Source organism: Haemaphysalis longicornis, unplaced genomic scaffold (genome assembly GCF_048455015.1).
Source record: "Haemaphysalis longicornis isolate Haplotype H1 unplaced genomic scaffold, Haemaphysalis longicornis Haplotype H1 scaffold_5, whole genome shotgun sequence".
Taxonomy (NCBI): Eukaryota; Metazoa; Arthropoda; class Arachnida; order Ixodida; family Ixodidae; genus Haemaphysalis; species Haemaphysalis longicornis.
This window is the reverse complement of record NW_027526385.1, coordinates 147,676,855-147,693,083: the sequence shown is the minus strand read 5'-3', so window position 1 is coordinate 147,693,083 and position 16,229 is coordinate 147,676,855. Positions and strand designations below refer to the sequence as shown.

Sequence of the window (16,229 nt, the reverse complement as noted above, 5' to 3'; positions counted from 1 at the left end):
CATCAGCGCCTGAAGGTTGTCTTAATAAAGTTTTCGCCCACTCATCAACTCACTCCAAACAGATTGTAAATTTAAGAAAGAAGACATGTTGCACTTCTTGCCTCAGATTTTATTTTCCATGGCCGCTGAAAAAAAGGCCCTTGTTGCGTTAAACCGCGGTAAGATATGTACTAACACGTGGTGTTAGTTCTACCTGACATATTTTTATCAATGTTAAAGTTTTCCATAGCACAATACGCAACCTTGAGTGGCATCAGTTTCACGACGTTGCAACTGAAAACCATTTATGTCTTTTTGGTGCAATAACGCCATCTCACTCACCACGCCCGGGCGAGTCGGAGATCCCGCACGCCACTGGTATTGCGCATGAGCCTCCACGCAGTTCCATGCCAATAGCACGAGTGGCAGCAACAGCAATTGAAACCGCCCAGTCATTGTTCCGGCGGCTCAACCAGATAGCCTGTAAAAGGGGAGACATAAAATGATCTACGATTCAGAGCCAAAAAAACATGATTTTCAGCGTTTCCTGCAACAATTGGACGCGGCAGTGCTTACTACCCAAGTCTTTCAGACACACGCGATCACTCATGCAGCGAAGCTACATTCGAAAAAGTAACTTGATGTTGTTTCTTTTTGCAAATTAAGAATCGAAAGGGCAGCGTTTTTGCCGCCGCATATCACAATCAAGTACTGTCCCATGGCTCCAACACTGCCAAATACGAGCGGCAATTGTGTTGCGCAGCTGCGGGTGACGAGGATCCCCCATGAAGTGATACACCAGCTGGGACCCAGACTGTTTCGCGAAGCGTGCGGTTGCCTCGGGTCACAGAGCGCTTCTGCTACCACAATGCGGGACGAAATAAACTCGAGCTCAAGAACCTCCATATACTGCTCATTTGTTCCTCGTTTGCAGCTCGTGCACGGAGCAAACGAATAGTTTTATTGCGTCGCACTCTTTGGCTTCTTCGCTCAGAAAATCCTTAAACGGGACGTCTTGCGGTTTACAGCGATACGTACGTTACTTCTGCGACAGGAAACATGAACAAAATATGAACAGGTCGTACGGCCTACATGTTTAGATTTAAAATGATTTATTTCATGTGTAAAAAGGCTTTCCCGGGCTACATCATTCAAGTGGTGATTTCCAGTTTTTAGGGGCTAGGTCTGGAGGAATTAAATGGTTGACAAGAACCACCACACTCCATAAAGACTGCTACTTTGTCTAGTGAAATCGGCTTCCTCTCATTGCTGACTCTTACTGCACTGTGAAGCCTGCACCAAGATATAGAGCCTTCAGGCTTAAAACAGTGCCGACGGCAGGCGAGGTCAAGCCAAGCAAAATCCAAGGAGGAAAAAAAATTCACAGCATATCCACGGGGTGAATGATGATGAGTGGGCGAAGCTCCTGAGGGGAAATCATCGGTAAAACCGTGACTCTTCAGTGAAAGTTCGCCCACTACACCTGTGTCCGAACGTAACGCCTAGAAAGTCTCGCTTAAATCGCGCGTCGGCACCGTGGGGCTGAGCTCGCCTGATGCGTTTTGCGGACGCCTCACGAGCTCTCACTGCATCGGGGTCTGCCTGCCGATACGCGCGCTTTCTCGCCGCTTCCCGTTCTCTGACGTTTTGGAGATCCTCTTCGCGCCGCAGCCGTGCCGCTTCGCGTACGGCAGGGTCCCCGCGCCGTTGCCGTGACGCTTGGGCCTCTCGTTCTCGAACGCTGGGATCTTGGCGGCGCCGCAGCCGTGCCGCTTCGCGTACGGCAGGGTCCTCGCGCCGTTGCCGTGACGCTTGGGCCTCTCGTTCTCGAACGCTGGGATCTTGGCGGCGTCGTCGCGCAGCCAGACGACACGCTTCGGCCTCCCGCTCTCGTACGGCAGGATCTTGGCGGCGGCGTCGCGCAGCTTCACGGAGCGCTTCTGCCTCGCGGGCTCGGACATCTGCAGCCTTATCCATCAGGCGACTCCGAGCGCGCGCCAACAGCGAACGGATTTTATTACAACGCTCCCCGCCATCTAGTAAACAATCCAAGAACTAGACTAGAGGTAGCCACGCCATCTAGTAAACAATCCAAGAACTAAACTAGAGGTGGCTACATACATACGTCGAGGATGGACAGACCCACGCCTTAAGGAGCTTCGCCCCTAAAAGTACTTCCGCCAACCCTGGCGGTGCAAAACGTATAAAAAGCAAATAACAATAATTCAGCTGCGCAAGCAGTGATCGGCTTCTTTAACTCAGGTAAACTGGTTAACTCCGCCCGGTGGATTTTGAGAAATGTGAAATGAAAGCGATTGAACTATAGATGTAACACATTTTACAACATTTCCAAATTAGAGGTTCTAATTGTCGATTTTTCAAATTTGTACAAGCTTATAAGGACTGGATTTGTAATCCCGTTAGTATCGACAGCATGTTGTTTATAATGGTGACGAAGGTTACGTACACCCGCGACACCGAATATATTTTACCTGCATGCCTGATATTTGATAATTCGTACACACATTGTTCAGGGCAGCCCAAAAAGTTGCACACTTTTGTTTCGCCCAATAAAACCTGTCTTCATATCATTCGAAGCCGAGGGAACAATCGATAGCATGAGTCTGTCACTTTCTCATTTAGCGCCATACTCTCCTTGACAATGGATGACAACTAACCACGCGCAGTGGACGCTTCCGTTGCTTTAGCCTGAGACTGCTTTGGTCATATGATTCATTTCAAGTGCCCTTAAGCCAGAAAATGAACAATGGGTAACTAGATCTTTCCGCGTCCACAAACAAGGAGATACTGAAGTGGCACTCAAGAGTGGCCTATCGGAACTACCTGCGAGCGGAGCATGCACCACCGTAAAAGTAATTTTTTGGGCGAATCTATCCATTGTGCGATAACTGTATTATTTCCCTACGGCCGTACAATCTTTCATGCGTTCAGTCGGTGCAGACGCGCCGGCTCCAAGATAACCATGACCGTTCGACCTTCTATAGCGGAGCTGTTATAAGCACTGTTGTGACCAAAACTGGATGTGTCGACGGAAAGTGCGTCGACAAAGTTGACGGCAACGCCAACTTTCCGGCGAATTCTTTTTAGGTCTCAATCTAATATACGGGTCGTAAAAACATACTGACTCTATAATTATGCTAAGTTTCATTTGATTGTCGTGACTAGTTTACAGCGAAGTTTCAAAGGTTGCAAAATGCGCGTCTGCTTCCAATACGTTGCTGCCTACGTAGGAAGTATGGTTACACGCAACGGATGCATCTCTTGTTTTATCGAAACTATCCGAAACAAATTATCTGAGGATTGGGCAATAAGATGATACTAACATAACTACGAGTTTCATTTACATTTCATAATTACGTAGTTAACAGTTAAGTTATAAGTATTGTGCGATTCCCGTCTCTCGTCAATACGTGGGCTACTACGGAAGGAAAACCGACAATCCGTGGTTGTGCGCTAGTGTAGAACAGTAGCTATTACAAATTTCATTCTGATAATTACTCGCGTGCAGCCCCGATGACCATCGACCTTCACAGAGTGGAGTGGCGCGAAGTTTTGTACCATTTTAGAAGAAACATGGCAGCGCCTATATCGCTATTTTGGAGGGTGTGTACAACCACTGCTGTAACGCATATTCAATTCTTGGGCTTCGTACTATGGTTAATTGTGCCAGGTCTTTTTGGCCTCAACGTTCTCACACTGTTTTTGTAACTTTAAACCGAGCGCAAGCTAACGATCTGAAAACATAGCACTCCGGAAACGTGTCTCCGGAGAAAAGAATGTTGGAAGCGCGTAAACCGAGCAATGAAATATTTATTAACTGGAGGACTCCCGCATCATAACCATTTCCAATAAAAAAACCTTAGCCCACTTTAAGTGGGGGCTAAATACGCCTTAAATGTTACCGCGTTGCTAATAATTTGAAATGCACTTTAATTGTTCCAACCGACAATCTTACCGCCTGAGCATCAAACGAATCAGTAAGAAGCCAACGTTCCTACTATACTTGTTATCGCGGGAGTGCAATATAGTTTAAGAATACCTCTCGGCCACGAACGCCTCTCATTGAATCGAGCTTATTTATTTATTTATTTAGTTGCCGTGCGGTCAGGTGCTCAAGGGCCGCAATGCTCATCACAAAGAGGCGGCTTCAGGGCTCACAATTGGGGGTGATTTTCTGGGAGTGACGGAAGAGCAAACGCCTTTGCTTACAGATTTCAGGGGAGGTGAAACATGCCCATTCGGTATTAGCAGCAGAGCTGTTTAAGCCCATACTTACCGTCCGTCACACCAAAAAACCTCGCTGAGCGATGATGACACCTGACAATTGCCTCGCAACCCCTGCTGCAGCTGTGCATAGCTTCGCGCTCGCTTCGCTAGCCTAGGCGTGGCTTGGCTGAGGCTCACCGGCGCCCGCCAAGCCGTGATGTAGCTCCAAAACACATCGCATAAAGGTTCGTGTGCAGAGGCGTCGTCCAGGCTTTCGCGTGGACGTACGCCACGTAAGGAGCTCACAAAAAAAAAATACCGAGCACACGTCGAAGTGCACCTCGTGAGAAGGCCGAGGCGTCTGCCGGCAAGACCCTCGACAAACACTTTTCCAGCGTTCGTAGCGTGACCTCTGGCATGCTGGTCTCCTTGCCAGTTCACGTTATTCGCAACTGAAGTACGTAGCACAGACGCTGAGTTCGCGCTACAGACGCCTAGTTCGCCAAGCCGGCTAACGCGGGTTCTAGCGTGTGCTATCGCAGTCAACTTTGGGAGAGATGTGAACGCCTGCGGACAAAACGATCCATGCAGTCGTGCCAATCATGGAGAACTTTCAGCTGCAAGTATGAAATCCATGTGAGGTGCAATAGCCGGTTCTCTCCCGAAGAAAGGGAGTCCATCAGGTCTGATGTTTCTCCACCCTTGCACCACTACTGCAAGCTGCGTCATTTTTCATTTTGTCCAAATCGAAGCTACATATCTTTGGTGTGTGAAGTCAAAACAGGCTGATTCAACGGGAGATCGAACATGCGTGTGCACGCGCATTTTCTGCCTTCGGTCATAATTTTATGAGTGATGCGCAGGCTAGGCAATAGCCCAATAAAGACTCCTCAAGAAGATTAGCAACATAGCTAAAAAACGTTGAATTATTTCATTTGTACCAAAGTTATACGCTGCTAAACAGGCGCATTCAGCCACTGCCACTGCTTTTCTGGCTTGGCGCTTTGATAAAAATGTGTATGTTCGCATTTTGTTGCCACACCACGGAATTCCGAACTGTTGACATTCTTCTAAAATAGCAACCCTTGTTTTTATTTTTCTTTATTTGCGTTGTTTCCTTTACTTTCCGCTAGCACTGCTACGCTGGCCTGCGGCTAAGATCCGACAAAAAGCGCGCCGTTGCGGGCGTTTTCTTTTCGTTTGACAAAAAGAAAGCCCCGGTTAACCAAACAAAGAGCTTTCTTTGTGTGCCGAGTGCCGTAACTTACACCGTGTCGGGCGGGAGCAACACAAAGGGACATTAACCTCCTAATGGTAACTAGGTGAAAATTCGCTCCCTTTCCTCGACAGGAGCATTTCCGCAGGAGACGCATGGTGGCCACCCTCCAACAAAGAAATGACATCTGTCTTCGCAGAGGGTAGAGATATATCTAGCATTGAAATAACCCACAATACACCTGTCACACGGGCACTTTCAATCGCGATTGAGACGATCCGGATCGAGATCAATCCGGATTGGGCGCATGCTATACGGCAGTTTCAATCGCGATAGAGCTCGATCCAGCTCGAACTCAATCCTGGTTTCTCAAGTGCGATCGAGGCTTCCAAGCGCGATCAAACGAAAGCGGCGATACACTCATCCCCGCTCAGTAATGGCACAGAATGTGACAACTTCAACTAACGCCTCACATTGTGTCAAATAACTTGACCCAAATAAGCGTGCGCTAACATTTCCATAGTTACGTATACCTACGACCGCGAGAAGTTACCAGACGCCGGGCGCAAGTACATTGTTAGCGCCATCTGGCGTACACTAGTGCAAGCGGTGCAACTTCTCGTTCGCGATTGAAACGGGCCGTGTAGCAGCAGTAGTGCGTCGAGCGCGCTCGAAAACTCGATCGCGATTCACTTCAATCGCGATTAAAAGTGCCCGTATGACAGGGGTATAAGACAGCGAGCTTTTCCTCATGGATAACCAAGATGCCAGCAGCGGCTGTGACGTGCCAATCCTGGCTGATGTAGGGAGCGCGGGAACCTATCGTGAGGCTAGTTGAAGAGTCGATTGTAATAAAGCATCAAACATATTGAGCTGACCACAATTTGTTTTGTGGTATTTATAAAGCAGACACGTCCATCCCTTGTTTACATAGCATAATCAGCAATGCCCCAGTCGAAAAAGACGAAAAAAAGTTCTGTACTTTGTCGTATTTTCGCGTGTCGTACTGCCGTCTTGTCGTATTCTTGTCATGTCGTGATTCTGATGTTCTGTCTGGTGTACCATTCCTATCTTCATTTGGATGTTCCGTCATGCCGGATGCCTGTCTTGTCATGATCCTGATGTTCCATCAGTACTTGCAGATGGTTTGAATTTTAAATTGCCCATTGTGAAGAGTAGCGCAAATGGCAGTTCTGTTGTGACTACAGGAATGTCTGTCGTTGAGAAAATTGACTTTGTCGTTACGACAGAAATATCTGGCGTAACAACACATGGATGTGACGTAAAATATGACTTCTGTTGTCACAACAATTTTTTTTGTCATGCGACAGGAATTCTTGTTACGTTTTTGCAGTGGTACTGTTGTGATTTTAGACTAGGGGACCTTTCATTTGCTTCTTATAGGAAATTTGTTACGCTGTGTTTGAATGTCCGCACGTCCTTGTTGTAACGAGGATATTATACGCATTTTACTTTAATTTTATGGGTATGATCATGTCTTCTCAAAGGCTTATATAGGAATGAACTGCTTTTGTACCTCAGTCACGTAATCCAGCAAATTACGAGGCGTCTGCATTACATCAGTTTACTAAATGCTATCGTTCCAAACAGCTGACGGCTACGATTATTTTCTGTTTCATTACATCACTGGTCCAGTGAGGGGAACGCTGCCATGACTAAATTGCACAGCGGGCTTTTGCATGCTATAGGCGTGTCCTGGTAAATGTCAATGTTTTCAGACATCGAGACGAAGCTCAGTCTATAATTTTTGTATAGATTTAAAACGTGCCCCTTCTTGAAAAAGTTGCGCCCACCTCCCCGAGAGTGAAACCCTGAGTAGATGCGACGCATCGTGGGGTTCACTTGGTGTTTCCGTTAGATTGATTCTTAAATCGCGTGAAACTTGTCGGGAACGTGTATGATTATTATGTTTTATGATGATTATTATGTTTTATTGGCCAATCTTGGTCAATCTCTCTAAGTGGTATGCTTGGGGCTTCGCTGTCGCAACGACCTTTACTCCACCATTTTTGCTATAAGTGGGAGCTTCTTTTCTTTTATTGCAAGTGTTAATCATTGCCCCATCATGCGTTTTATCAGTAGCATCTTGACGTAGTTTGAATGTGTCAAGGATATAAGGCGCGTTCGTAGCATTTGATTCTGTCTCGGTTTTGTGGCGCAGTGGGAAGAGCGCCATGTACCTCGCGTTCAGCCCACAGGGTCGTGGGATCAAAACCGGGTCAAAAGCCGCTATTATTTTTTTTATAGTGTAGGGGGAGCGGCGGAAGACAACAACGCCGACTACGCTGCATGTACAAGGCGAGTGAATGAGATGCAGTCGCATCTAAAAAGTGTTCCCTTTTTAAGAGCTTGAAGCAAGCGGCAAGTTACGGGAGTCGTCGCACAAACGAAACTCTTTGTTTTGCTCCCTGCTCCTTTTTTTCGCTAAAAAAGGGACGTCCGTAAAGGCTTTTTTGTCGGGTCTTCACCACACACGTAGCTGCGCTAGTGTTCACTGAGTGAAACATCGAAAATGAAGAAGAATAATACCACAAGATTTTTTGTTTTTTAGAAAGACGCAAAATGTTCAAAATTAGATGGTGTCGTCGTAGAATGCAAACGGACACTTTTCTGACAGACCCGCCGAGCCAGAAAAACGGCAGCAGGAGCGAAGCACCTGTCATGGAGGTGCGTCACGAATTCATGAGTTCAGCCGCTTATAACTGCCTCACGAATAAAATCATGCAACATGATTTTCAGTAGTACTGCTGGCCCCCTTCAGGGGTCCGGTTTCTTTAGTCTGTACCTATAAAGATAAGTGACCCATTTACTGATTGAATTATTTACTAATTCTTCAACGCCCAGCCAAAACTGGTAGGACAACATCCTTGAAATTTTGGGAGTACATTTGAGTCAAGGCGTGGGTGCTCACTACACCGGAATTTTTGGAAATTGTAATCATAACCAACGGAAAAGCACAAATTGTGTTTTCGTAAATTCGGTATTATCTCGCTATTCCTTTCATGAGGATGGAGAAGGGATGCATTTAAAGATGAAGAGAGGTAGCTTCGCCGCAAACTCGGCTTGCTACTCGACATGAACATGAAAGGTGCGAAAATGAGTGAAGGAAGCGAAGAAACGAAAATCATACAAACACTAACAAACTGACAAACGCACGAACGCACATGCAGCCCACGCAGAGTAGTAAAGTAAAGTAAGTGTTACAGGGTTTCGTTCAGGCTGGAGTTACAGAGAAATGACACCAAGGCCCCTGTACTGATATCGAATTATTTTTCGTGATATATGTAGGGCTTAAGAATATGCAAAAATTAGTTTTGTGTTTCCGCAGTAAGCGACAGTATTGGTACGATTCTGCATTTCGGTTTTTAAATAAATGTTTCACTGATTGATTTATCCAATTTGTTTTTGCTAATAAACGTTACCTATAAGAATGCGCAAAACCAATTTTGAGGATGTCGGCCTCCAACACAAGTAAAACAGACGAGTATTTTCTAAAATAGCACGCCTAAAGAGCCGAAAACGCCAAACAGGTGATGTAAACACATAGCGAAACTGCTGGTTCAAGTGCCTACGTCAACGCGTCGGCATGGCTGCAAAGCTGTGCCAGCGCCGAGCTTCAGATGCTCGCGTCGGGACGATCGAAGTACTCAGCCCCTAGGTGTGCGGGCAACTACATTTTCGCAAACCTAGCGCAGGATATCGGGTTGACTGATGATTCTATAAAAATTCCACGTTACAATCAAACGCTTAACCTAAATAAATTAAAACGTTAATTAGCAACTACTAGTCAATTGCTGCCGTAAATTGCAATTGGAACTCGTTTTGTTGCGTCCGCCGCGGCCCCTGGCCATTCCACGGCAGACTAACAATTTCACCTCGGAAAGGCTATTTTGTCAAATCACTAAAAGCCTTCCCTGAAACACTCTGCATACAAAAAAAGCGACAACATAAGATAGAAGCTCAGCAGCCAAATCTGCCCTAGCACGTTCAACATTACCAACCTGGCCTTGGTAATTATCTTTCATAGGGAGGAGAACCATAAGTACCGGATTCTAATTAACGGCTTGACCATGAGAGTGGTGCAAGAGCTAGTTAGTTTCTGTAGCCTCAAGGTATCCCACCACGCCCCCAAAAGCGCGAGAGGTTTGCCAGCTTACGCGTATGAAATGAACAGTCGCTGCCAACACTGTTAACGCGGCGCAAAGGCGGACATACAATCCGAGCCTCTAAAACATCGACTCTGCGGACGGTTGATGAGGGACGCCTGCTAATAACCTGGTGTTGTCTCCCCTGCGTCCGTCTTTTTAAAAACACCCAATTTGGCTAACTACGAAATTACAGCCGGTATTTACTTCGAGGAGAAGGACATTTTTGCAAAGTCACTGTGAGGAACTTTCAACCGCTCGCAAGAGAACAGGCTTGGGCGAATTGGTAATACATTGCATTGCCGGGAAGCGCACACTAACAAAAAAACAAGAGAAGATAACAAAACACAGATGACACGAAGCGACACTATCAACTGAATTTCTATTTCAAATGTATATAAGCTGGGTTCTTTCGAAATAAAAATTGAGTTGGCAGTAGCGCTTCGTGTTGTCTTCGTTTTTGTTCTCTTCTTTTGTCCCGGTATTAGTTTGTGCTTCCAGCCAATGCAGTTAAATTGCTCCCCTGCTATTATGGAGCACAGCTTTTTTGCAACTTGCAGGATCTTTTCGAATACACGCCCTTTAATGAAAACGTAAGAACACCATTCGCCATATCCACGACAAAGCGACTGATGCCAAGGCACTACAGTTTTTACATTCGGCCTTTGCTTGTATATTGGCTGCGCTCTTCCTGTCGCATTTTGAGAGGCAATGTACGCACTCGCGACATTTCTGCGTGTTTAGGGAATTACGCTTTTTGCGGCATCAGATGCATATGGCGACGAAGAAACAAATTTTGGCTTTTACTCCTTTTTTCAATATTAAAATTCCAACAATTTTCCCAGTTGCATCACCTCAGTTTATATGCCACCAAAGATAATTCAAGATAAGGGCATGGTGAAAATCAACAGATCAGTTGATTATACTTTAACAAAACCCGGCGCGCTAGCTCGTTGGGTGAGGCGTTGTACGTCTGGTGCCAAAGACTCCGGTTTGATCTCCCTTGCTGCGATCGTCTTTTTAATAAGGTCAGAAAACGAAAACGTCCGTGAGTCGAGCATTCGCTTACGTGTAAGCCCTCCTGATTATCGAAAATAATACCAGCCCTTCCACTACGGCTCGGCTCATAGCCCAGGGGTAGTTTCAGCGCGTAAGCATATCCCCCTTTCGGACAAAAAAAGTACTTAATATGGATAACTTGACAAAAAATTTGTAAGCCCCTATAATGGCCGCTACATACCATCTATTATGTACCGTGAATTCCTAAGTGTTTAGACCCTTTGCAGCTATGCTCTTAGTTAGTGTATCGACCGGGAACTCGAACTACGGCCTTTGGTATAGGTGTGGGTGAGGCGGGTCAACCATTATGTAGTGCAGGGTTTAAAGAAAAAACCCGAACCTGCACCAGGACGTTGATTTTCCTCAGTGAAAGCACCACCCAAATCATAGGTAACGCCTCGCTTTTATCATCAAAACCGGTGAAAGTATACTTGCCAGGCGCCTTCCGTCGTAACCGCTAGATTAAATACACGAAACAGGAGACACATCAGAAGGATATTCGTTGCAACTGACACAGCAGTTCCACGAGTTTCGCAGAGGTAGTGAATTACCTACCCAGGCTCCTGCTTCGGGCCTTTACCGCTAGCAGCTGGTACCTAACGTGCTCCGCTAAGGCGTCTGAGCCGGAACTACCTATCCTAATTGCAGCTACCTCCAGGCTACAACCGCCATCGTCTCGCACGGAAGAGAAGTAGGAGAGCCGTGATAAATTTGCAGGTACCCTTCAGTGAACCCTGATAATTGTGCTTATCAGCCCTAACTCTGCTGTCCTAAAGGCCTCGCAGACATAACTAACCTAGATCACTCTATAACGTCGTTCCTATTTAAGAGAGAGAGAGAGAGAGAAAGTTTTAATGAACACTGAAGAGGTCAGCCCCACAAACGGCGAGGCTTGCTAATTTAGATTGGGGCGAAGGGACGTAACGTTTCCCAGCGCGAACTGGAAGTTACGGGTCCCGTATAAACAAGGTTCCGCAGCCATGCCCATAAATTCGCGCGCTCGCCACACACTATCTAGGTTACAGATGTACGCCAGCCCCACTCCCACCCGTTTCTCTCGTACAGCGGGGCTTGATCAACACACTCACTTCACTATACACGCCTTTCGAGATAACCCCTGGCCGGCAGGCCTCTTTGGTTGACTTACTGAGGGAATAATGTTTACGGGTTTTTCTTTCTTATTTCACACCGCCTGATCCTTTAAGCCACGGCTAATGCAAGCCAATGCTCGTTAAATGCAGCCAGAGTACCGTGATATTACACGATGCGGCCAGGAAATGTGAAGATATATCAGTCGTATTTTATTTTTGCTGCATATTTTTTAAACAAGCATACACAATACCAAAAAAATGGTAGCATAAAAAATAGCCATTCTTGTTGCATGCTTGATTGCAGGTGCACGTGCACGTGCGTCTTTGTAATAACCTGGACATTCCAACTAACGTCAAATTACCCGGTTGCTAAGCTGTTTCGAACGTATGTTCTTTGAAGGAACATGCAGAGCTCAGAAGAGAGCGGAAAAAAAGTGCATGTTTAAATAGCTGCTCCGGCTTCTTTGTTCGAACGAAAGCTCAAATACAGTAAGTATAAAGAGTTTAGCAAATCCATCTAAACAACTTGACATTCAGTGTTTAGTACAGAAGTAATAAATATAGACCTGATATTATGTGGTCCACCTTGAGCGGCTTCCAAATATCCACCAAATTGCACAGAACAACCGCGTGTTTATCTCGAAGATTTCTTTGCGTCACTGATGGCATCCTTCTTCCTACGAAACGCACTCCAGAAAATTCAACTTTACACAAGCTCCTGCAGAAAAAAAAAAAGCCTTCCTGCCGTTGGAATAAAACTTGGTTTCTTCGCTTTATGCATCCAACGTCTACCCTATTCCGTCATTCCGACTCGGTCAAAGGATTTTCTATTCTTGACTTCGTATTTCACTGGGATTGCATAAAAGAAAGCTTGCGCTTTCGACAGTAAGAAAGGGGTCTTTATTTTATTTATACTCCTGGTCCTGTGGTTATTGCAATAGTCTTGAAGGCAGGACTTGGCAGCAGTCTCCCTATTGAATTTATAGTGGACGTGGACACTCATAATTGAATATAGGAGGCTTGCGTTGCCACTTAAGCTTCCCACACTTAGGGGGCGATTGAGAAACGTTGCGCGTGATGCCACCAGACACCTACGCGTCGATTGCCGCGGAAGTGAAATTGGGAGCTTCCTTGTGGAGAGATTCGCCGCTTATTGAGGTCAACAGGCCCCCTGTGACCCTGAGAGGAAGCCGGCCTTCATTCTCGATCGTCGTGCGTGTGTGTTTGGCGAATTTCACGTGACGCCGAGGAGTTTTAAAAATGCATTTTTTTTTTCTCGCACGAGGCACCCGTCGCAATTTCTCAAGCTCTCATTAGCAGGTAACCTGTCACCGCCAAAAAATCGCAGACTATCCCTCCTCAGAAACAGGACTTCATCAAAAGCTATTACAATGCGCTTCCATGCGCAATATTTCTTTCCTTAAGTTCAACATGTAGCTGAGATGGGCATGTTCAAACTATCCGCCTGTTGGTAATAGGGCGATGAAGCTGCATGCATTTTGTAGCGTAAGTTTCACTGACCGAGGTTGAGCAGTTTCGCGTGGACCCTGAAGGGTCGTGCTGCACAAGCGCGAGGATTAAATTGGATTGTATTGGATTTGAAATCTAATCGAATTGGAGTACGGATGTATGGACAATTGGGTCTGCAACTTCGCCGGTTTTCGCATTTCAGAGGAGTGACGTCATAGCCGCGGCAGATGCACAGGCGCCGGCGAGTGCCAAGCTGCGCGTCTCCGTTGCGCAGTAGCCAAGCCTGAAGCTTCACCGAAGCCGCTTGATAGCCGTTTCGCGTGGCTTCTGGAGAGCCGTGTGGCGCATGCGCGAGGAGCAGTGACTTGACTGGACTCGAGTCGACTCGACTGGATTGGACTGGATTGGATAATTGCTGAACCTTAGCTTACGCTACGGACATCCTGGCATAACCGAGCTAAGCCACGACTAATTTGTTGGCCATTTGCCTGTGTGAACAGAACTTCTGCGGCAATTGAGCGCTGGGAAAGGTATGTAGCAGCGATGCCAACTATTTTTTTGTACCTGCTTGAAGCTGCGCCGAAACCCAGAAGCCCTGCTGAAGAACATACGCCTCAGAACCGGCTGCCAAACCTAACCACAAAACCAGCAGTAGTGAACGCGAGCTCGTGGCCGGGCAGTCATAATTCGTGCCTCTGCCCCAGCTTAACCTAGGAAGCCTCAAACGAATTTTGTCGTTCAGTGTTCGGCTCGGAAGAGCATCCTCCATGACACCGACACTATTCATACGTCGACGCACGCATAATGATGTACACACAATCACGTACACAAGGCGACACACACCCAACAAACGTATCCCCTATAAAAGTACCACACTTGTAATTCGTTCCGAACAAATTCTGTAAAAAAGCGTTATGGGGTGTAATCGCTGTTTTACGCGTAAACTGCCGCAGATATCATCCAATAGTGCTGATTTGTAAATATGGTATTGTTCGTTCTACTTCGTGTAATTAGCTTTTTCGGGGAACATAAACGATTTTCGCGTTACGGGCTGTACTGCGCTGTATTAGTAAAATTACGAGAGGCAGAGACATTGGTAACGTTATCTCAAAAGAAGAAAGTCGAGTAGGTTACCCCTACGGGAAGAAACTTCGTGTCCTGTTTTTACAACATGTGCCAAATGTGAAAAGTATTATGTGGGATGGGTCCTTACTCCTGAAACCTCGCTCAGAGGTGCCCCGCACACAATTTGTGAAAGCTCCCCTGCAGTGCTTTTGATACTTCCGATACGTCCGCTTTGCTACCATAACCTGAATCCTTTGCAGTATGGTTAGTAACGGTGATCCAACGGTTTGCAGAACTGTTTTTTCTCAGTGCGGGACAATGTGTCCGTTGGTGTAAAAATTGTAGCTTCCACCGGGTTATTTTGGGGGGAGCGGATGGGGGCTATAAATTTATTACTGGCGATAATATGTTACTTAACCAATTTGATACTGATTGAAGTAACGGTAATGCTAACCAACAACGTTTATTCGGTTTTGATATGTTACGGATTACTAATTCAATTTTAACCGCCGGAGTCGACATTATGTCGTGCCAGAAAGGCAGAAGTGAGTTAACATTTATTTTGGCAGCCCTCCAAAGAGGAGGCCCTCGTGATATCTCAGACTTCTCTCTTAAGCGAAAAAAAATTGCCTTCCCTTACAACTGGGTGTGTGACATGCTTGTGAATTACAGCAGCTCCTACAAAAACGGCAAAAAAGATGGTCTTAAATGCGACTGATCAAGTTTAGAAATACTAAACTGACCTGTCCACATTTACTTGCGCTATTTGGGTTAACAACCTTCTCTTCGTATACTTTCAAACAGCAGTGGGCGCTACAGTGAAACTACTTGCTGCAGCTTTCCTGTACAACAAATACCTCTTACATAAATACACACACAAAAAAGCTCACCAAGCTTAACAGCAATTCATCACTCTTTCGGTTTCCTTAAGTGCATGTGCTTCTCAGTAGCCATTGCAATCAACGGCACAAAACATAGCAACAATTTGGTGCCTCATGCGCAATTATTTACCAATATAAAAAATTCACCTAAATTCAGGCACCTAAAAATATTTCTTCCCTATGAGCATGTATTGGTGTATCCTCGCTTCTGGCCGACCCGTTAGCGCTACTAGAACTGGTTGACCTTACGGGCTTGAGGTAAGCCTCGCAAAGGCGGACGCCGCATCGCTCAAGCCATTCACGATGGCCATGCGTTAAGACGTCGCTCGCTCGCGGGGAAGCCACACGGAGCGTGGGAAAGTTCGCTGATGGGAGCCACACCGACCAATTCTCAGCACTGCATATTGCTGCCACTTTTTAAACTCTTTCCTGTAACATTAGCAGCCAACGAAATCGACATGAACACTTAAAGAACTACTATTTGGAAGTACCTACTCACGTGGTCACCTCCCGCTGATGCTTCAGTACCACACTCGGAGCCGATCCCGTGCGCTGCAATAAATCCGGCGCGCTTCTCAATAGTCTTGCCTGTCTCAAATCTTATCGCTCACTCAGGAGACCGAGCGTGGGAGGCTGAGCCCCGATATGAGCTCGGCCACGAGGTTTGCTCCGCACTTCCCTTCGTCAAAAGTGGTTCGCTCTTGTGGCGCCCGTGAAAGAAAGAGCGAGAGCGAGAAAGGTGTATGCTTCGAGCCGACTGGTTGCGTGCAGTGCGTCCGCGAACAATTTCCGTCCAAGTGGCCGTACAAGTCCGCAGGGGAGAGACCTTTTCTTTCGTCCCGTTGCACGCAACACTGCTCGTATGGTCAGGGCTATGTTACGTAACACTGTCAACTATCTCTGAGATGCAGTTATTTACGCGTTACTTCAGTGGAATTATCAGGCCGCAGTAACGTGGGCCGATTGAGTATTCACTGGGCCAATATCGTAGGGGTGCAGCGCCCACTGCACGGAACTAGGAAGGGGGGAGGCGGTGAGCGCGTGCCGTACCCTCTCCCCTGCGGCGCTCTCTAGC

General features: G+C 46.5%; 1 protein-coding gene across 2 annotated transcripts in view; it reads right to left on the bottom strand.

Moving 5' to 3' along the window:
- Positions 1–15,824, bottom strand: part of LOC144138720 (beta-hexosaminidase subunit alpha-like) — a 45,689-nt gene extending 29,865 nt beyond the window's left edge. The window contains exons 1-2 of one of the 2 annotated variants that reach the window (XM_077671129.1): positions 15,650–15,824; positions 322–460 (exon numbers count right to left, since the gene is read on the bottom strand). In XM_077671129.1, the coding sequence (XP_077527255.1) occupies positions 322–435 (114 nt within the window). In that variant the 5' untranslated portion in view covers positions 436–460; positions 15,650–15,824. The remainder of the gene's footprint in view (positions 1–321; positions 461–15,649) is intronic. The other variant, XM_077671128.1, reaches the window with a different exon arrangement.
- Positions 15,825–16,229: the final 405 nt, after the last annotated feature.